At 34.9% G+C, this 22,379-nt stretch overlaps 3 protein-coding genes across 3 annotated transcripts; 2 read left to right on the forward strand and 1 right to left on the reverse strand.

Annotated features, from left to right (window-relative positions):
* Positions 1 to 2,242: 2,242 nt before the first annotated feature.
* Positions 2,243 to 10,395, forward strand: LOC100244375 (AT-hook motif nuclear-localized protein 1). The gene is made up of 5 exons (XM_002274720.5): positions 2,243 to 3,257; positions 5,583 to 5,650; positions 6,451 to 6,582; positions 8,782 to 8,943; positions 9,772 to 10,395. Exons 1-5 carry the CDS (start codon positions 2,855 to 2,857, stop codon positions 10,045 to 10,047), a joined length of 1,041 nt encoding a protein of 346 aa, XP_002274756.1. The 5' UTR covers positions 2,243 to 2,854; the 3' UTR covers positions 10,048 to 10,395.
* A 4,364-nt stretch (positions 10,396 to 14,759) lies between these two features.
* On the forward strand, positions 14,760 to 15,318 carry LOC132255269 (uncharacterized). Its single transcript, XM_059743328.1, has one exon. The coding sequence runs from the start codon at positions 14,769 to 14,771 to the stop codon at positions 15,282 to 15,284; it is 516 nt and encodes a 171-aa protein (XP_059599311.1). The 5' UTR covers positions 14,760 to 14,768; the 3' UTR covers positions 15,285 to 15,318.
* A 3,253-nt stretch (positions 15,319 to 18,571) lies between these two features.
* LOC100256891 (ATP-dependent Clp protease proteolytic subunit-related protein 2, chloroplastic) lies at positions 18,572 to 21,887 on the reverse strand. The gene is made up of 9 exons (XM_002266344.4): positions 21,737 to 21,887; positions 21,610 to 21,653; positions 21,407 to 21,479; positions 20,499 to 20,619; positions 19,918 to 20,055; positions 19,693 to 19,809; positions 19,242 to 19,310; positions 19,026 to 19,121; positions 18,572 to 18,893 (listed from the first exon to the last, which is right to left on the reverse strand). Exons 1-9 carry the CDS (start codon positions 21,814 to 21,816, stop codon positions 18,756 to 18,758), a joined length of 876 nt encoding a protein of 291 aa, XP_002266380.1. The 5' UTR covers positions 21,817 to 21,887; the 3' UTR covers positions 18,572 to 18,755.
* Positions 21,888 to 22,379: the final 492 nt, after the last annotated feature.

The following is a 22,379-nucleotide window of genomic DNA, read 5'->3' on the forward strand; positions in this document are numbered from 1 at the left end:
AATGTTTTGTTTTCTACCATTCGTCAAAGTGAATGCATACCTAACCTCCACCCTTCAATCCACTGTCAAGCTTTTGAGCCTATAACGGGCTTCCAGCTCTCAAGCTCTCCACTGATCATTACCCTTTCCAAGCTCAGCCCACACTTCTTTGTATGGAGAGGCTGCTCTTCATTTTTTCCTTTTTTTTTTTTTTTTTTTTCTTCCCAAATATTTGTGGAAACCACAAAGTAAACATAGCTATTTTTTTTTTCTAAAAAAATAATAAAATTATTTTTTATTTTAAAATATATATATATAAATAAGAAAATAATTAGAACATCTACCAATTTTTTATTACTTAGGTATAGGAGGCTACACCAAGAAGCTAATTTTACTCATTTCAATTTCCCATTCCCAATGTTTTTCTCTCCATGGATTTACATGTAGAAGTTTAACTCAAGTTGAATTGGACCAAGGAGAGAAAAACAAAAATGGGAACCTATACCATATGCATATATGCTAATATACTCCTCAAAAAATAATTAATTAAATAAAAAGAAAAATATAAATAAGTTTGGTGGAGCTAATGCATACCCACCTTGTCACAATTATTTTAATAATAAAAAAATAAATAATATATAAAATTGGTTTGTTCTTATCTAAAACTTGGCCCTTTTTAAAATTTATTTATTAATTATTGGTAACTTGTCTAAATATAGTTTTACAAAGATGCCTTTATTCCTGTGAATATTATACTTGGGCCTTTGTATTTGGTTGCATTCACTTGGTCAATGCTTGGGGTCCCTACACCCTTAAATATATAGTTTTGTTGCCTTCTTGGAAGTTGAAATTAAAGCGTCATCACTCCATTCTCTCCCTCCTTTTTTCCTTTTTTTTAAATAATAATAATATAAACAACTTGGAAGAATAAAATTATTTTTTTAATTTTTTTAAATAATTTTAAAAACCATCATTGTAATTTTCCACTAGTGATGAAGTATTCATATATATATTTTTTAATTATTTTATTACAATAAATGAGGCATCTTGCATTGTTGACTAGTTGCTTTGTCCAGATCTAAAGTTCCCAGCCCTCCATACTATGCAATAAAGAAAATAGCAATAATTATAATAATAATTTCACCTTAATATTATAATTCTTAAATGAAGGGTTCCAGTAACCTAAGGAGGCACTTTGTATATTAAAATGTGAAAGACAATAGAGATCAATCATGGTGGTATGCAAAGGAAAATTAAATTTTTTTATAAGAGTGCGTTTTGGGTTGACATAAATATTTTTTTTTTTTAAATTTGGATTTCTAATATGTTATTTAAGAACGACAACGAACGAATGAAAAATAAAATAAAGGTTCTATTTAAAAATAATTTATGAGAGTAATTTTTTGAACAAAAATAATAAATTGAAACGATAAAAAAATTATTTAATAAAATTTTAAACTAATAAGGAACGGTCGGATATATTTAATCAAAATGTTAGGAATTTTTCAAATACTTTTTTTTGTTTTGTTTTTATTAATAATGATGAAAGAGATGGAGGCAATGGAAACATTAATTTTTCCCATTTAGTATACTTTTATTCTAATTTCCGAGAATGAATTCAAAAAATTGGTTTTATTCTAAAAATTTCAAAATTCTTATATTTTGGATCTAAGATCACAAGGTGCTCCTGTATGAGACAATGAACCCTCCAAAAAAAAAATTGTACTTTCCCTCCAATGCTCTAATTTGCAGATGAGGTCATTGACCAGTCTTCAATGGATGCCATGCCCGTTACAACAAGACAATCCATCATTGACTGACTCGTGTGATTTATGCATTAATTTTAATTTACTTTCAATTGGATTAATATTAACCATTCTTAATGAAGGCAAACGACACCGTTTTGCACAAGGAACATTGAATTAAAAAATATAAATAAATTATTTAAGAAGTGGAAGAGAGAAAAAAGAGGGACTGCGAATAGAACCTCTCTTTTTTTTTCTTTTTCTTTTTTTTTTAAAATTTTTTAAAGATTATTTATTTATTTAAGTTCCCTAACCAATAATGGTTGTCTGGGCACTTGGGCCCTTTTTTTCAATTTTATAATATATAAATATTTATTTATTTATTTCTTTTTCTTTTTGGACAATGCCTTCATGCACTGGCAACCTAATTTCACTTTACTCAATTCCAATTAATTTATATTTTCTTCACCGGACTCCAACCATTTTCTTAACCAAAACATATATTTTATCGATTGCTCCATAAAAAATTAATGGAAAAAAATAAAATATTTTACAATACCTAATATTTAATATTTTTATTTTATTTTTAATCTCATATTCGGACACTCTTAGGAAAGTTAGAGGCCAATTAGCTCAACAACAAAAGAAGTTTTCCATATTATCTGATCATTTTCCTTGCAATTTAACCCACCAACAAAAAAATTCAATCTGCCTCTTCAAATTCTTTGTATATTTTTTTTTTTGGAAAAAAGAAAAAAAAATCAGAGTGTTTCCAGAAAATAATTTCAACGCCATCAAAGCTCTGTTTCTGCTCAACTTTGCTCTCTATAGTAGATTTTTTTTTTTTTCGAAAAAAAAAATTTTCAGTTCTGAAGATTGTATTTTTTCTGTAAAAGCTGTTCGTTTGCAATCTTTGAACACTTGAGAAAGCTTCTCTAGCTGTGGAATTTAGGTTTTAAAATTTTTTAGCTAGTTTTTTTTTGTCTGGGTTTTGGAGCTGAAGTGGGCTTTTGAGTGTGTTTTTGGATTTAATTAATTAAATTCTTTTTGGGAGGGAGGCTTTTGGGTGTCTGGGTTGTGAGGAAAGGAATGGGTTTTTGATGAGAAGCGGAAATTTTTAGGGTTCATGCATGGAAGGAAGAGAGGGTGCAAGTGGTGCTGGTGGTGGGGCAGTTACAGTGGTAGGATCAGATGCTCCGTCGGAATACCATGTGGCAGCTCGGACAGAAAATCCTAGTCCAGTGGCCGGATCATCGCCGGCGGTGACACCTGCAGTGGCCGTGCCTCAACCTGCTCCGGCGCCGGCGCCGGCGCCCGTGCCGGCGGCAGCGGTAGCGATGATGCCGGCTAAGAAGAAGAGGGGTAGACCAAGGAAATACGGACCAGACGGGACGGTGACGATGGCTCTGTCACCAAAGCCGATATCTTCTTCGGCTCCTGGACCGCCGGTGATCGACTTCTCAGTGGAGAAGCGTGGAAAAATACGGCCGGTGGGTTCAGCGAGCAAAAGTAAGATGGAGCTGGAGAATTTAGGTAACAGTTCTACACTGCATATATCATTTCAAATGTGATATTGCTGTTATAGTCAAAATTTTCATGTTTATATTTGATGTTTGTGGCAATTGGTTGTTGTTTGATGCGATTTTGTAGTGGAAGTACTCTAATAAGGTTTGAATTTAGGTGGGTCGAAATGGGTTTCTGGGATATACTTGTTGGGGGTAGACGTGGGACCTTTTCTTAGATGCCCTATTGAGATCTTGATGTAAATGGTAATTCTGAAAGGATGGTGGGAGTTGCGAGTTGGTGTGTGAATGATGGAATCTTTCTCTTATGACTGATTTGGCAGTTCTGACCTTTTTCCCAAAGAAAATAACAAGAATAGGAGAGGATGAAAATTGTGGAAGGTGACCTTTGGGTAAAGTCTGTAAGTGATGGTAAAGAAATCTAGATTTAAGATCTTTCCTTCAACTTGCAGAGGTTGTTTTTCCCATGTTTTGCTGCAGACTTATTCCCGATTGGATGTATTGTTGTTGGTTCGTGCGATGTGACTATAGTTATCTGAAGTTAATGATATCTTGTGTCTTATTGAATGTGACTCCTTCTATCAAGTGGGGATAAGTATGTTACCTTTATTTTCTTGCTGAACATCTGGACTTATGGTTTTGTCCTTCTAGTTTTTTGCCACTTTTATCATCGGGATGGATTTGGTAGTCATTTTGCATAACACTCATATCAGAAACAGCACACCTGCTGTTGCAAATGTTGTTTTTGTGTTTATAGGTCTGATGGTTTTAGAGATACTGCATAAGATTTTTTTCCCTCGAGGGATCTATAAGATATATTCCTCTGTAAGAAGCAGAAATATAATATATGGAGTTTACAGTACTTTGTTAATTAGTTATAACTTATAACATAATGAGTGATAAGCAAGGTGCTACACCTACATATAGTGGTGTGTGATTGTATATGAGTGTCGGTTTGAAAACGTACAAAGATTCTCACTGCAGCCAGCACCAGTACCTTATGGTGAAGTAATCTTGATGATATGTGATACAGAACTACAACTTTCCTTTTTCATTTCATAAAGTCCACTTTTTCATCTGTTTGATCTTTTAGTTCACCAAGACCTTGACCTGACCATTATTGATGTGCTGGATTTATGCATCAATTGCAACTGGTTTGAATCAAACAACATATCAAAGTGGGACTGAGGAGAATCACCTTCTTTGTTATTTTTATTAAAAATATAGCTTTTTTTCATTGGTCATGTTTTTAAATTGACCACAAAAATTGATATGATATTCTGGTTGTTGTGATTTTCAAAGGAAAATTGACTAATGGTTTCATTGTTCGTTTACAATTTTACCAGTTTTAAAATTATTCTGTATTGTTTTATTAAAGGTTTTGTTTAAAATATTGTTATTATTTTCTTTTCCTAGCTCAGATGATGATTGTACACTATTTATATGACTCCTCAAATTAGCAAGTAATGAAGCTGGACCCCCCGCTGCACCCCTTTTCAGCAGTCGGAGCGGGCCCAAATTGGGAGATTTCTTGCAACCTAGTACTAAGGACACTTCTATTTCTAGTTTTTGTCCCCTTTTTGGCCATGTTGAACACATGGAAATATGTGCAGACATTTCTAGCTCTGGTGTGTGTAAAGTGTGCATAAATATAAAACCAATGTGGTTATATCACATGTTTTATGTGAGAAATGTTTTTTTTTGTTAATCCCTCCAGCTATTTGTCTATTTGACACCTTTATATACTACCGATGCACTTTGGTGCACCCTATTCTGTTTAGGCACTGTTGGTAATTTTATTTTTTCCTATCAAAAGAAAAAGAAAACTTGGTTATATTGTGAATTCACTTGACTAATTCATCCATGGGTGCAAAAATAGCCCACAGATTTTGTTGGTCTTAATGAATAATAGACAACTAAGGGAATTTGGAAGTTCTATCTCAGAATCTCTGGAATATCATAAACCGGATTCATGATGTATATACAGTTACATATGATATGGCAGTTGTTTCATGTCTTGAAATTTGATGGGTGAAAATCCAAGCTGTTCAATCAGTCATTGCACATACAATATGATAGCTTTCTAGTGCAAGCATATGAAATTCTGATGATTCCCTAGTCTCATATTATTTTAGTTTATGATACATTTATGTTTTTCTTAAGTTTTAAAATTTGGAAATCTATTGCACTGTCAGAATTCAGAAGGAGCCTCTTATTTTTTGATTGCATGATACATTTACAATGTTAAGTTTGTAAACTTAGAAATTTATTGCAGTGTCAGAATTCAGGTGGTCTGATCTACTAGTCACTAATCTTCTAAAAATTCTGGTTGTAGGTGAATGGGTTGCATGCTCTGTTGGTGCTAATTTCACACCTCATATCATCACCGTTAATTCTGGCGAGGTAAATGTTAACCACAAGACGTTTTTTAGTTGAATTATGTCAGAACCTGCCTTTTGATGTGGTTTCACAATGTTTTGGGTTCATCTTCTCATAGTTTTCAATCTTCACAATATCTTGATAACAAAATATTATTATATTTGTTTTGATTGGCCTGAATTTTATATGTTTTATGGAAATTATGTCTATCGAAACATGGAAGAGAAAACAGTAAAATATGGTGTTTCACCAACATTTTCTGATTTTTCTAAAAACCAAACTGGGGAATTGATTGTAGTAGAGGAGAAACAGGATCATGATGTAATGTCTTTGTTGGGTAGAAAAGTAGAGTTTAAAACTTTTCTTCATGTTCCTAATCCTGAATCTCAGTATATTAGTTGAGTTTCTTTTCTCATGGGATCTTGAAATGCTCCAACAATAAAGGAAACTGCAACTTATGCAATGAAGCTTCAACCAGGGGTGCAATCTTGGTTGAATGTTTATATATACTTTTAAGTAGATTGAAGGCTTTAAAATGAAACGCTAACCAGGTACATGTTAATAATTTCTTTTTGCTACAGCTTCTGCATGGAAAATTTGTAAATATAAGGTTCAATTTAGGTGGACTTGAATTTCTTATTTTACATGAATCAATTACATGGCTAAAGAGGATCAAATATAAAAAGCGTTTCAAGACATATTTACCTAATAAATAATAAATAAACAAAAAGCTGTATCCTTAGTACCTTCTTCATTATAACTTCAATTTAAGAATGGTTTTAGGTTGATGTTACTGCTCTGGTGGTTTTCCTTTTGTTGTTTAGGACGTTACCATGAAGATTATATCATTTTCTCAACAAGGGCCTCGAGCAATATGCATTCTCTCTGCAAATGGAGTGATTTCTAGTGTCACACTTCGTCAGCCTGATTCTTCAGGGGGCACCTTGACATATGAGGTACTGGTTGTGTCTTTCCTCTTGTGAAATATGATTATTCTTTTGCTTTAGTTGTAGTTAATGCCATTTATGAAGAATTTTGGATGTTTTATCCGTAGCTTGGGGTGTGGATGTTTTTCACTTATTTCAGGATTTTTCTATAAAATATCTGTTATGGAGATTTCCATCAGAATTTTGATGAAATTTCTAATGAATCGACATTTGTTATCTCTGCTTTTATAAGATGCAGTACATTCCCACTTTGTTTGGATGTTAGATGGGTGGAATGCGTAAGTACATGAAATATTGTTGGGAAGCCTAAGTTCCTTGGTTTTTTCTCCAGAACAGCCAAAAAATAAAATATTGGACAATGGGCCATTAGATTGAAGAACTCCATGATGAATTGGGAGTTACTGTTTTTTGGTTCTCCTTTGATAGCTGCTTTTTGAAATGCTGTGGTGTCATGTTTGGATCATGGTATCTTTTTGTCTGTATTATGGGCTTTCCCAAATTGAATGTTGCTATGGAGTTTCTTTGTTGAAATATGCAATAAGGGTAGTTTATTTAGAGAAAGTCTTTGTGGTCCGGGGGCTGTAGTGTTGCTTGAATCATCTCTGTAGAGCTAATAGATTATGCATATTGAATTTCTTAAGTGTGTTCTAGATTTTGTTTGCAATAATCATAAGAAAATGAATTGAACTATACTTACCACTTGGCAAATCAGAGGATGAAGGTGCCTTTCCTTTTCCTTTTTTTTTTTAAAAAAAAAAAATGAAAAAACAAAGATTTAGGGTGGAATCTCTTTGCATATGTGATCAGATTCTTATTTTTGTAAAACCTCATTCTGGAAATTAATGTTAATCTTGAAATTTTTATATAGTTACTGGGAAAAGAAGAAAGGTTTTGATTCACAGTGAGCTAAGTTGGCAGAAGATTTTTTTTTTAAAGTTGAATGAGGTGCAATAGATGAAAGGTTGGAGATATGGTCAAAGGAAGTGCACAATGACTTGTAGTAAATGGTGACAATATGGTTATTTGTGACAGAGACCAATGTTTGCACCTTTAAGGGGTCCAATGGTTCACTAGATAAGGGAAGGCCAAGGAATGCAGTTTGAAGTGGTGAAAAATGACTTGGCTTTATGATTTGACAGAATATCTGGTCCCAAGGGAAGGCTGGGCCAAGGATTGCAGTTTAAACTCCAAAACCCTTCTACATCAGTTAATATCCTTATTAATGCAGTTTGAAGTGGTGAAAAATGATTTGGCTTTATGATTTGACAGAATATCTGGTCCCAAGGGAAGGCTGGGCCAAGGAATGCAGTTTAAACTTCAAAACCCCCCTACCTCGTTTAATATCCTTATTGTCTCATGGTAGATAAGTTTTTTGAGGTCTCATTTTTATATTAAGGATTCTCTAGTAGACATTCATACTTGGTCATCCAAATCATTGATTGATGAGTATGGAGATAAAGGAAGGATACACCATGTTTCTTAATTTTTAAATAGCTTTCTAGACCAGCTGTGATCCACAGAGAGGCTTTTCAGATCATTGATTGGTGTGTGGAAAGAGGGAGAATACCCTATGTTCTAATTTTCCAAAACCTTTATATATCAGTTATGATCCAGTGAATATTGGACTCTTAAACAACTAGTTATACTCAAGTTACCCTGATAGTAGTGAATGGTGGCTTGAGTTACCCTGATAGACGTGGATGGTGATAATCAATGAAAGATTGAATACTCTAAGCATTTGTGTGATGGACTAAGTTTTTGATAGCATAAAGAAGTCACAAGCATTTGCCTGATGGACCGATTGATTGGAATGCATGAGGGATGAAGCACTAGAGATCAGCTACATAAATCCTTGACATTGACATTATTCTATCTAGGTTCATGTTCTATCATTTGCCCTCCAGCTTTCTTGCTGACTTGATACCCATTCTTTTAGGCCTTCCAGCCTTTCCCATTGTTGTTGCAACCCTCTCTACTTGAACCATATTACAGTTTTTAGGATGCAACTTGGTCTTTGTTGAACATGTTGATATTACCAGCAAAGTTTCTTTGATCCTTAAATGGATAAAATGTTTAATTGATTGTGTTGGGATGTGATGGTGCTTAAAATGAAGGCCTTGTGGTATTAGGTTACCATTTGTCTTTCTATTTAGCTTCTGCTGTAAATCATTTACTGCAATTCTAACTCTTCCCCATGTTCTTTTGCAGGGTCGCTTTGAGATACTCTCCTTGTCAGGATCATTCATGCCTAGCGATAGTGGAGGAACAAGGAGCAGATCTGGTGGGATGAGCGTTTCTCTAGCAAGTCCAGATGGGCGTGTTGTAGGGGGAGGTGTCGCTGGTCTGTTAGTAGCTGCCAGTCCTGTGCAAGTACGACCCTTCTCTCTTTTATTTCTTTCTTTCTTTCTTTTTTTTCTTTTTTCTGTTTTTTTTTTTTTTTGGTTGTTACTGTTGTTTTTAATAAGCCTGCAAGGGCCATTGAAACTGAGATTCAGGGAAAAAAAATGACCCTGGGTCGAGTATCTAAGGCCAGAGATGATTATGTGAGCCTTGGAATTGTTAAGCCTTGGGATGAGTGTGGATAGGTGTAACCTTGAACTAAGGCCACAGATAGACCCTGGATTGAGTATCTAAGGCCAGAGATGATTATGTGAGCCTTCTTGGAATGGTTGAGCATGAGTGTGGATAGGTGTAGCTTGACCTCACTTGTGGCCAGTTGCTTTTCAGATGAGATAGCTAATGCTTTGATCCTAACAATGATTAAAAATAAGATAATTACTCTTATAATTCACATGGTTCAGTGATCCTATATGGGTACCGAGAAAATCAACTATTCTTCATATGAGAATAATAAGCACAAACTTCAGTCTGATCACCAAATTGTTTGTGGCACCTCTTTCACAAAAGCCGAAAAGGCATTGTTAATCACCCATGAGATAGCTGTGGTTAGAATAGAACTTTTATGCCCTTGTCATACAAGAGATACCAAAATGGTAGTTTCTTTTACCACAAGGAAAACGCCCCAATTGTAAATACAAGTTCTGTTCATGATAAGTGCAAAAATTTTCTATCTTTAGAAGAATATGAGCCGGACCCAATAGTGGTTGCAAGGGAGCTTTATGGATTGGTTTATTTTGATATATGAGGAAACATGAGTTCTTATATTTATTCCTTTTTTTTTTGTTGTGGTAAAATTAGGTTGTGGTGGGCAGCTTTCTAACAGGGAACCAGCATGAGCAGAAACCCAAGAAACAGAAAATTGAACCTATATCAGCTGCCAGACCAACTGCAGCAGTTCCTATTTCTAGTTTAGAGATGGAGGAGCCCTTTGGTGGACATGGGCAGCGCCCTTCAGCTACCCCAAAACCAAATCTCTCATCCTCCACTTCATTCCGTGGAGACAACTGGTCTCCATTGCCATCAGATTCAAGGAATAAGGCAACTGACATTAATGTATCTTTGCCTGGAGGTTAAGCTAGAGAGGGGCTCACCTGATTGTGCAATATGAGGTTTGTCACTGACCACATTGGCAACCAAAGTCCACCTTTAATCTCACTTCCCACTTGTTTGAATTATCTGTAAACTTCATTGGCTCTTTATTAGCACTGGCATGTTGTTTTTCAACCACGGTTTTCCCCTTCTTTTCCAGGTAGGACCTTTTTTTTCCCCTGAAAATTAGTTGGCTGATTCGGTAGGCTTACGCCGATCTTCGGTCCTTTTTTCCTTCTTTTTTTTTCCTTTTTCATTTGGAGTATTTCGATGTACTATTCTCTCATGGAGTTTTACCGTCTGAGTGATGTATTGTGATTTATGTTTCTAACATTTTCAAATTTTCTCTTTGGCTCCACTGCTTAGCAATCTCCTCAAGTACTCCAAAACTATTATTAATATCATCATTGCCAGCCAAAACCATTCTAAAATTCTTGTTCTATCACACTAAATAAATTAAGCATACTTGAAAAATGTTGACTTTTGATGTTGGGAAGGGTTGCTGCCTGTTCTGTAAACGTACCAATTTTGATGACACCAAATGGAATGCGCTTAGGCAAAGCTAGATTGCTGAAGTTTTCTTGCAATGTAGTTCTCAAGCTTACCTAGCACAAGGCTCGCTTCATTCATGTCTATCCTTTCTCTTTTGTAAGTTACAAAATGTAGGAATTTAGAAAAATGTTTTTAAAAATATGGTATTTTAAAAACTATTTTTCAATGGAAAATTGTTTTTGAAATTGAATTTTAATTAATGTCTGAGAAAAGTGTTATAGACTTTTTAGAATTATCATATTTTAAAAAATGTTCTTAAAATGATTGCATTTTATTTCAATATTCCGTGAGATCAGGGGAGAAATAAATATCAATGTAAGCAAATAAATGGAAAGAGTGTTAAAACCAATTATATTTTGAACTTGCTAAAAATGTGAAAATTGTGCCCAAATATTAAACAGCCATTTTCTTCACATTTCACTGTCTTTGGAATTTCCCCAACATTTACCCAGGAAGGAAATGACAGCCAAAGCAAGGGTAAAAACTACAAAATTTTCATCTACATTACCGTCCAAATCCAAATTTCCCAGACTAAGCAGGTCTCCAAGGAGAACATACCACTGATTACTTTAGCATATGGTCAAAAACCAGAATTGCACCATGTACACATAGGCCATAGCAGTAAAGTGGGTATTTACTTCCTCTAGAGCTGAGGTGCATCATCCTAATTTGTTTGTTCTTGACAAAAAGAGAAGCTTACCATCATGCTGAGAAACTTCCTTGCACCACAAGTACCAGTTCGGCGTGAGATTTAAATATGTTTAGAAGCTTTTAGTTAACTCCCTCACATACGAAAGCGGGCTGGTGAATGAACCCCATGAGTACTGTCATTCCAGTAAGGAACCCTCTCGGCTCTCTCTCAGAAACTGCCTCGTACCAACCCTTTTCCCTCTCTGCATGAGGAGCAAAAACATCAGACACCCACCAACCTCTTTGCTGTGTATGTAGGAGAATATGAAGCCATCTGGGTTATCTTCACTTGTGTGTCTTCTTCTATGTGTGGCTACTGTTTTGATCAGTTGCACATTTTTCTTGTTGGTTTCGGCCTCTCAGCATCATAATCTTCACAGCTTTTCATATGATTTAATGGAAAAGATGAATTCTAGTTCAGTGTTTGTGTTTTTAATCTTGAACTTGATTATTGCTGCGATCCTCATTGAAAGCCCTAGTGCCTGTCTGGCTTCTCTTGGTGGAGTGAAGGAAGCGAAAGTGGAGGAGAAAGATATCCATGGTGATGTGGAAGATGGTGCTAGCAGTGATGTTGATAGAGAAAATCATAACCATGGAGAGGATGGACACAAAGAAGAAGATGAAAATGGTAACAAGCTGGAAGAAGACAGTGATTTGGAAAGGAGGATTGAGGAGTTCATAGCCAAGGTCAACAGAAGGTGGAGGGAAGAGTTGCTCATGGAGAAACTGATCATGGCCATGGAGTATCAACCTTCTTAATCTCCTTTGGCTAGTTTTCCTATCCACATGTATATGCCATGCAACCAATCTCTTCCACATAACTGCTTTCCTTTTTCTTATCTTTTTAAATCCCCATTTTGGTCTGGGATTCACCCGGTACCAAATTAATTTTCCATCTATGACCATGGTCTGATAATCAAGCTTTTTTTTTTTTTTTTGGGTGTTGTGGGGGCTGGGGGTGAGGGAAAGAAGGGATATTGAAGCTCTCTTACCAGAGATAATGCATAAAATATCATCTAGTTACATGATGAGCATGCATTTTCTTTCAAGCTTTCTTCAGTTGTTGTCTTTCCTATTATGTAAAAGGAAAAAAAATAATTCAGGAAGGAGTCTTGGAGAGAAAAGAAAATGGGTTGAACCCTTTGGAAGGCTCCAACAGTCTGAGATTTGATCCAACTTAAGGATGGCTTCAGTCTTGTTTTTGGGTAAGCGATGGTGATGGAACAACTCTTCTCTATTTTCCATTTTTTCCAAGGGAAAATGATTCATCTTCTTTTACAAATATACATTTTATGAAAATTTATGCTTGAAAGAAGCAAATAGAAAAATCCAATGAAAAGAGGTAGCAATGCCCTTATAAAAAACATGTCATGCCCTTATTATTCAAGGCCATCTTTTATCATAGAAAAATCTGTTAGAATTTCATCTTCATATATGCCCATCATCTATACATGTGAAAAAGAGTACTTAGCTTGGATAAAAGCTATATTAACATTAACGTTCCCTTTTTCAAAATTAAGGAATTTAATATGCTATTTGACAAGTTTGATTAAAAAAATCTAGTCAACAAAAATATATACTTCTATCTCAAAACCATTTTTGCTCTTCAATACCAAATTATGTCATATTTGGACCCATCAAAACGAAGACTAGAAGTAGAAAATTCATTTTTTTCTTATTGATTATATGCCATTATTTTGATCCCTTATTCCAATCATTGACAGTAGAAGGAATCCTACTGTCAGCACTCATTTATTTTTTTCTACTACTTGCTAAATCCCACACAAAAGCATAGAGGAAAACAAAGAAATTCATTAATGTGGCAGCAGCCATATCTGGTTATAAATCAGCAGTTGGGTAAGGGAAGTCTTGCATCTTTCACGGCCAATTCATCCCTACCAAATTAATGGAGGGAAAACTAACCACCCAAATGACACTGCCTAATATATATTGTAATAGAACCTATGACTTCTTCCTCAATTCATTTATGAAATGAAGCTCAAAATCACCGCTACAACCGTCTAGTCAACCTGGAAAAACTAGATAGAGATTCATTTTCTCCTTGAAAATTTTGATTATTCAGGAAATTACTTCAAGGCTTCTGGCTTCTTTTGCAATCATTAAGTTTGAGAAATGGGCTAGGTTAATATTCTAAGAATCTCTCCATTTTTCTGGGTCTTTGCCAAGAACTAGGTCAAGGATTACAGCGGTTGGTTTGTAGTTGAGTGAGAGATCCACCCATCTCTTAATTTTCAGCCATCTTGAATTTAGGCCTGGTCTTTCATCAATGGTGAACCGTGAACCTCCATGGCAAAGTTTCACCCGACAGATTTGTCCAATAAAGCGGCTAAAAATTTCCTTTGTTTCTAGATCAGAATAAGATAAATCACACAAAAACAGGTCAGGATTTAAATAGTTTCGCAGTATTATCTATATGAATTTCATGGAGTCGAAAATTTTGAAGTCAATGATCATTAATGTTCAAAATATAAAAGAAATTATGATTTAAATAACTACAAAATTCCCAAAAAGATCAATATCCAAGCCCATTAGTCCTCCAGCCTTTAAAACAGAAAATTCAATAACATAAAAATGCCTAAAATCTCTCAAGACCCTCCAGGAGCAGTGTAATGCGAGAGTTTTAAGGACATGTTACCAAACAAAACTGGAAAGTTGAAACCAGGTCTCAGTAATGTACTAGATGGAACCATCAAAGTTTATTTCATATCGGACAGGCAGGGTAGCTCAGGCCAGGGAAGGAATGCAGTGGCCCCATTTTCCATTTAACAATGAGGAGCAGAGGAAGCAAAAAGCAGTTCAGAACCTCAAGCAATAATAAGAGTGTACTTAAACTAGATTGATTACAGTTTGTTGATTTTCCACAGTTCCATGTGCAATGTTCCAGAAAATGGCAAGGCATAAGAATAACCACTACCCTAAATTATTGACAGAATTATAGTTTCTAAATGTTGCAAAGTTGACCAAAACTAGTAAACATGTATAGCTATAAAAATGGATTAAATATATGATAGTCGTTAAACCCATCATTTGGGTTGGGATCTAGACCATTCATACAGGTTTGACAAGGTCAGTTTCTGGCTCTAACTGGGCAACTATCTGAATACTTTCCTTCTAAAGGAATAAGAGGTGTGCCATCTCTAAAATGTTGACTAGGTATTTGTCTTTGTCGGACGGTATGCTTACAGTACCTTGCGGCTCAATCAATCATGTGCCGAGAAACTTCCTGGTATGCTATGCTTGAAAGATTTAACTTCATAAAATCAAAAAGACGTGATCAATTGTCATACTGAAATAATTGCAATACTGAATATATGCTCTATTAAACTTTCCAAGAAAAATCACTTCCTGGTTTCAAGTCTACTTAAACAACCTATAAAAGGATAGCCAATTGCAAGAGAATTAAAATCAAAGTATCACCACCAACAGATCAAATCCAACAGGGCATGAAGATTGAAGAGATATCCATACTTCCATTTCTTATTCTGTGTGTAGCTAGTATGCTCTTTCTGAGCCTTCGTTCATCACCATCAATCTTAGAATGTGAAAATCTTCTTGGATCCTCATTTAGCGTGGTCCTCATGGTTTTTGTGTTTAACACCATGATTTTTGCATTCCTAGTTGAAGGTTATATGCCGTCTTATGAAGAATTTGATAATTTTGATTGGTCTTTGCCTTTCCAACTCATGGTAGATGGAATGAAAGAAGAGCATGAGGAATATAGATGTAATAACATAGATACCGGTGATGACGATGACAATGATGATTATTGTTATCCCTGTTCAGATGGCTACAATGAAGATGACGACGATGATGGTAGTGATGAAGAGGTAGGTTGGGCAGATGAAGAACAAGATGACGATGATTTAGACAAAAGAATTGAGGAATTCATTGCAAAGGTCAATAAAGGATGGAGGGAGGAGTGGTTAAGGGAGAATCTTCATGATAGATTTGTGGTTTAACCAGATGTCTATGAAGGATAACATTAATCCTTTCTTGTCTCTACAAAATTAGATTCAGGTCTTTGTTATGTAATTAATTTGATATTTGTAGCATCGTTTGTTTGTTGATGCATCTACATTGAACTTTTATGTAGTTTTCTTTATATGCATATATTTTTAAATTTCCAGATGTTCATCCAGGGACTCTAGAATGTGCACCATGCCATTGCCTAGCAGCAATAAAAGAGTCTTGCAACACTGTCACCCATATGTACAGTTGTTTTATTATTATGATTATCTTTGACCTTGGGAGCAAAATTGTTCACAATTGAATCGAACTCAGTTTTGCAGTCCACACGCTGACTGCTAAACCAGAAAAGTGCTTTCTGGGAAAGAATTTGTTTGAAGCAAATTTGAAAGCTAGATACCAGTTAGAGGGAAAACAGAAACCACACTTGATGCATATGATTACAAACTATAAATTATCATTCTACTCTGCATGAAACCACAAATCAGAAATTACACTTGGATATGCATATAAAGATTACACTTGATGATGATGATGATGAATCATGAAACGGTGGGCAGTAAGAACGATTGTGATGAAACCCTTTTTAGCCTAAAATCATGAAATGCTCCTTATATACCAATTTCTATGCCAAAAACAAGACAAAAATGAAAAACTTAAGACATGGAATGTAGGAGGAAAAGAAAATAAGGTGGAAACAGGAAAGCAAAATTAAGGGCAAAAAATTCCTTAACTCAATAATTTTTTTCCATCAGATTTTTTTAATGTTATTCCTCTTTTATATAGAGAATAAAGAATTTTAAAATGTATAAGTTTTGAAATAATTCTCATTACATTTCAATTTCCTTCAAATTTTTCATGGCAAACCAAACAGGTGAAGTTGAGATTCCTTCCTTTTTTCATTTACTTTCTTGGTATTTTCCATGGTCATAAAGAAAGATGCAGTTTAGATGCAATTTTTACTTTTTCCAGAGTTTTGGGAAACAGAAAACTGTAGCAGTGGTTTGGAAGTTGCAAAACCCTTCAAGATGATTGCCAACAACCAGCTCAGTGACATGCTTAGTCAAGTGACCTTATGTCATTAAACATCTTTCATACATTTTTCAATCATAGAGTCCTGCAGTTTCTTCAACTAATAAGATTATGAGATGATTGAAACACTGATGCAATGATAAGTTAATCATGTAACTAATGTAAAATGATGTAATCGAGAACTCCTAAAGGGCCCTTCAAACACAGAAAGGAAATCATGAATTGGACCCATACAACAACAAATCCTAAAATCCCAATTATCTAATGATAATCCACATGAATCCTTGAAGGGCACCAAAACCATATCCTCAATTAAATTAAAAAATCTCCCATCTTTTCTGATCACATCAACTGAAGCTCCCATCAATCTGTCTTCCTTTTTGCATCTTTGTTTTGAATCAAATCACCCTTCCTTACTAGCATATCAGCTTGACTTTGCTGTTAATTTCAAAACCACTTTAAGTCACTCTCTCTCTCTCATCTTCTTGTGCTACTTCTACCCTCCCATAAATGCATTCATTTCTTATCCTATCTTTCATATCCTTTTGCCACTCAACTTCAACCTTTTTTTTTCTTCTGATAGGCAAATGGAGATTGTATTAATTTTAGAAAGTATACATGATGTATGCAAAGCAACCAAAAAACCAAATACACAAAATCAAGCAACCGCACCCTATGAAGAGTCTAACCAGTCCACAAAATCTAACAGTGACATGGAACCATCCCCAATATACAGTCTAACCCAATCCCAAAAAAGATACAAAAAAGAACTTTTAATTGTTTGGTTCAAACTTTCACAATTCTTATAAGCTCTCCTATTTCTCTACCCTCCATATAAATCAAAAAAGGCATAAAGGAACAACTTTCCAAGTCTTTTTTTTTTTTTTTTTTTGCCAACAAAGGAGTCGTCCCAACTCAAGAGCACCCTTAGCATCCTTTCAACTTTCAACTGTACCCATCTTTTGAACATAATATTTCTGGATTGCCAACATTCTTACTCATATCGCACGTCAATTATTATAGATGTCCCGTACAATTTTCTTTTAACCTGAGAGATGCCCAATGATCATTGCTAATCATTGGGAACAGGTGTTGCCTTTGTGAGCATGATTCTTAATCCTTTTCTTTTTTTTGATAGGCAAAGGCACAGGAGCATGATTCTTAATCTGCAAATCATGTCCTCTACATCATGATTGGCTCTTTCAGCTGTGGGCTGGTTTTCCCTTTAGAGGAATTTCTTGGATTATACCAAGTTCAGTTAGAGAGGTATTGAAAGGAACTTGTTTCTGCACTCAATGAAAGAAGGTTCTTGACGCTGATTCTGTTAGGTTTGGTCTGGACTGTTTGGGAAAAGCACAATAACAGGATTTTTTATGGATGGAACATACCAGTCTGGCTGTAAACAGTGGTTTTCTCAAGGAACTAGTTTGAGTAGTCTAATGGTGGCATACTCTCTTCCTCTTCTTCCTTGGCTGGATTTTGTTGATAGATTATGCATGGGTTAGTTGTTGTAAGGGCTGGTTTTAGTTGATTTTCCTTTCTCTAGGCATGGTTCATATACTTCGTGTACATGCTTGCCCCTTTTTTTGTTCAGTGCCTCTATTAAATATTAATACAATTCTATTTTGCCTACCAAAAAAAAAGGAAAATAAATCCCTATTGTGACTCAACCCAGATAACGAAAAGTTGATGGAAACAGTCATGGGTATTTCCTTCATGAAAAGGACATTGTACTCGTCAAATGGATCTTCATAGTTTGGGTTGTGTCTTCTTTAACAATATGGAAACACTCCTATCTTCATAATGTAAGGCTATACCACATCCTAAAAGCAGCTGGTTTACTGGTTTCAACATAGAATTCATGATAACTTGCCCACATTGAACCATCATCTCCACTGCAGTAACTTTCACAGATAAATAATGGATTTTCACATAGTTTAGGCTTCATAAAATCAGGAATGTGTAATCAGATTGTCATGTACTCTTGACCCTTAACTGTCCACTCACTAAGGAGCTAACACCTACCATTAATTGCCTATCAAATAAATAAAATAGAGTAATTAAAATAAACCACTGCAGTCAAAAGTAGAACTGACCGGGTGATAGTAAAGATAACTTAAAGACCATTATTGTTTGGGGCATTGTACCTGAAAATTTATTTGATCAGACCCAATAAATTAGAATACAAGATCCCAGTATAATAATGGTGAAAGTGGCCTGGCAATGGAAAATTCATGTAAAACCTTACTTTGAGAAAAAAAAAAATTCTATAAGTCTTCAATGGCCGATAAAATTCCTAGCAATCACAATAATAAACTCATGCATCAATTCCTCACTAAACAACTTATTATACAAGGACATAAATGAACTTCGGAGACTTTCTGGGTTGCTCAATAGTTATCAGCCAATTTGTTGGCAATAAAACAAAAACACTAACCGAGACCAGTTCCAGCATCTTTGCGTGGTGCATCAGCTTTAACTCGGGGTGGCCTTAATATACGATCAATGAGCCCATATTCAAGAGCCTCCTGGGCATTGAAGCGTTTCATCCGCCTTAAATCCTTGTTAATCTGCACATAGAATATATTTTCATGTCGATCATACTCTTTTCATAAGTAATGGCTAACTTGAGTAATCAAGGTTAGCATGATCATTAAACCAATGTTGTGCAAAAGTAACATCATTTGAAAGGCAAGCTACACCTTATCGATGGGCTGGCCCGTCTTATTGGCCAACTCTGAAAAAAGGTAATCTCTGATTCTAAGAAGCTCATTTGCTTCATTACGAATGTCATCAGCCTGTAAAAAAAAAATTACTATGTTCATCATAATGAACAAGGAAAAGAAAAAACAGTAATCTTGAAAAATACCAAAAACAGAGCTTTTTAATAACAATAATCGTTTGGTGCACAATCATACCTGACCACGAGCAGCTCCAGCTGGTGATTGTAGTGCAATCCTTGAAAGAGGCATTGCCAAGCGATTACCCTTAATAAAGCAAAAAAAAATATTGGATAAGAAAAAATCAGGGAGAACTTCAGAATTCAGCCATTTTTAATTAAAAAATCAATGTACACAGATACCAGCAAGCTATGTATAATATAGAACATAAGACCTGTCTATCAATGCAGTACCGTTACTGCTATCCAGAAAAAGACCAATCCTTTTGGATGCTAAAATAATATACTATCAGACCCTAAAGGATCTTTACAGAATAGATAGTAACTGGCAATGTGATGTCCATAACAGAGAGAATTAGTTGAATCTCTGATGGTCGCTACAATCCCTTCGCCGCATGCTGCATGAATTCTGGTATTCTAGCAATATTTAACTCACAGCATAATGGATAGATTCTGAAGAAGGATATTACCTTTTCTCCAGCTGCTAGAAGAAAGGTAGCTAGGTTATATGCAAAACCCAAACAATTGGTGCCAACAGGACTTTTCAAGCTTTGCATGGTATCATATATAGCCAAGCTTGGAGTAAGCTGCAAAACAAGCAAGTTTCTAGCAGAAAAATACCAAAACAATAACAAGACTTTTACAAGGTAGAAAAATGTGATCATAAAAAGCCTGATAGATGATAAAGAACTCACATCTCCACCAGGACTGTTAATATAAAAAAACATCCTTTTGGAAGATTCAATGCTGTCAAGGTACAACATCGTGGCTAATAGTTGGTTGCTAAATTCTTCATCTATATGTTGTCCAATGTAGATAACTCGTTCCCGGTACTGCAGCCCAATACATCCAAAGTTATAGAAATATAACAGTATAAGCGGGTCAGATAGGCAACCATTAGGAAACTTGACTCCCACAAGCAGATAAAAATCTAGGGCAGATACAGGGGGATAAACCGTTCAAAGAGGCTTACAAAAGAGACTCCAAGCAAATATATAGAGAGAGTATGCATGAGTTATTAAAGCACAACGATTTAACCAGCAGCATTCTTTTGTATATTTAGGCAGCTGCATGTCCACAGGGGTAAATAAACGAATCATATGGTCAGAAATATCTAATCAATTCAGCGACCAGGAGAATCTTTGATAAAAGAGAGATAGACCAACCCCTGATGTGCACCATGTGTATGTAAATAAACAGTGTATGTAGTGTTTCATGCTGATAGCTTGATAAAATAGTAGCCTGTTCGTTTATTATAAAAAATTTCCCAACTTACCAGGGCATTCCACAAATCAACCCATTGCCAAGTTCCCTCACCAGGAGTTCTATAGGGCACTCTTGGGGTCCCTATAGGCATCATTCGAACACGTGCTCGTGTCGATTTACTGTCACTAGTCCTGCAAACAGAGAGAAAATGTTACATTGAAAGTGGTGATGTAAAAAATGTGGTCTGTAGCCAATGAGGCTAAGCAAGAATTTTTTAGTCATTAAGATATTAATGCAGACCAGCAAGCACACCCAATGGAAGACCCTTCATCAACCAAAAACTAGGTTTGAAGGTTCCAAATATTGCAGTTCAAATACAAGTTATGGAAACTGTCTCAATGAAATACAAAGTACAGTGCTTCATTTTATCATGCAAACTTACAAAAACTTACAAGTGGTTTTTCCAGACTTCCAACCAATACTAGCAAAACATCTATATCGTAACACCAAGTAACCATAAAACACAACTATGCAAGACAAGTTATGACAAGAAGAAGAAAGACAACTAACATATAAAAGGACAGTAGAAAAATAGCCAATTTTGAGATGGCAAGACAACCATATTTTGAACAAATTAATCTTTCTTCGAAATTGCACTATATATATAAATTCAATATTTTGGTTCTAGCCTACATTAGCACCCATGTCTCTGTAGGATCTCTTGAAAATAATCAATCAAGTGTTCTTCTAAAATAATCCTCAGATATTAAGCAAAACAATTTCCCAGGTTAAATTTTTATTACTACAAACCATACTTGCAATTCAATTTTTCTAAGAACTATAAATTCCCCTTGTGTCTTTCAATGCAACCTCGTTTCTGTTTAAAATCTTTTGCACAAATACACAAGAGATAAACCCAATACCCATTACCTAATTTCAAAACTATAGAATGTAGAAATAAAACCAGCAAGGGATTACCTGGATTGGACGCTCTTATGAACTTTGTTGAAGAATTCAACTGTCAAGTTCGGCTTTCCAGTACCAAACGTACCTTTCCCAATAATTAAACAAATACATAACAAAATGTTAAAACGAGAAAAAAAATCCAAAGAAATACCAGGCGGAAAAGAAGAGAAGAAATCAAGAAACAATTCATGAATGAGAAAGGGAAAGAAGCAAACTTGCAGATTGAAGCTTCAATCCTGAAAAGAGCTTGGTCGCGCAACTGCCAAAGAAAAAAGAGAAGGGAAGCAAATTAAATAACAATTTCAAATTTTTATGAAACAGAAAGAGAGTGTGAGTGAAAACCTAAGAGGCGGCTGAGAGACTCTGGTTCGGGAGTGTAGAGATGAAGAAGAAGAGGGCGTGGAGTGAAGATGCACTGCCATTTTGGCGAGAGAGAAGGAACCCAAAGCGAAATAAGGAGAGAGGAAGAGGTGGATGGATAGAGGGAACCCATACTTTAAGTGGACTGGGAACCGGATCTACTATGACCCGACGACGACCGACTCACCTTATTTGGTCTTCCCAAGGATCTGATTCATGCCCTTTTTTTCTTTTTCCCTTTTCTTACTTCATTTTTAATGGGATATTAATGAAATAATATTTTTAAATATTATATTCAATTAGATATCTTATAAATATGATTTATAAAAAAATAAAACATAAATATAAAAAATGTTATACTTTAATATTTAATATTTATTTAAAATATAAATTATATTATATCCCGATACTTTATTAAATATTTCACATATTTAGTAGTATTTTAAAATAATTTTATAATTTATAATTTAATAACTAATTTTTATTAATAACATTTATAATTAAAATATTTAAAGTTTATAAATAAAAATATTATATTAAATCAAGAATATTTGTATATATTACTGTAGACCCCTATTTAGGCATGGGTCACTTTTTCTCTATTTATTTTCACATATCACATTTT

Source organism: Vitis vinifera, chromosome 2, assembly GCF_030704535.1.
Source record: "Vitis vinifera cultivar Pinot Noir 40024 chromosome 2, ASM3070453v1".
NCBI lineage: Eukaryota > Viridiplantae > Streptophyta > Magnoliopsida > Vitales > Vitaceae > Vitis > Vitis vinifera.

Coding starts and splice junctions, on each gene's coding strand:
- LOC100244375 (XM_002274720.5), top strand. CDS start 2,855: ATGGAAGGAAGAGAGGGTGCAAGTGGTGCTGGTGGTGGGGCAGTTACA. Junction 3,258..5,582: donor GATGGAGCTGGAGAATTTAG/GTAACAGTTCTA, acceptor TTCTGGTTGTAG/GTGAATGGGTTGCATGCTCT. Junction 5,651..6,450: donor TCACCGTTAATTCTGGCGAG/GTAAATGTTAAC, acceptor TTTGTTGTTTAG/GACGTTACCATGAAGATTAT.
- LOC100256891 (XM_002266344.4), bottom strand. CDS start 21,816: ATGGCAGTGCATCTTCACTCCACGCCCTCTTCTTCTTCATCTCTACAC. Junction 21,480..21,609: donor ATTGAAGCTTCAATCTGCAA/GTTTGCTTCTTT, acceptor TTATTGGGAAAG/GTACGTTTGGTACTGGAAAG. Junction 20,056..20,498: donor TTGATTTGTGGAATGCCCTG/GTAAGTTGGGAA, acceptor ATTGGGCTGCAG/TACCGGGAACGAGTTATCTA.
- LOC132255269 (XM_059743328.1), top strand. CDS start 14,769: ATGAAGATTGAAGAGATATCCATACTTCCATTTCTTATTCTGTGTGTA.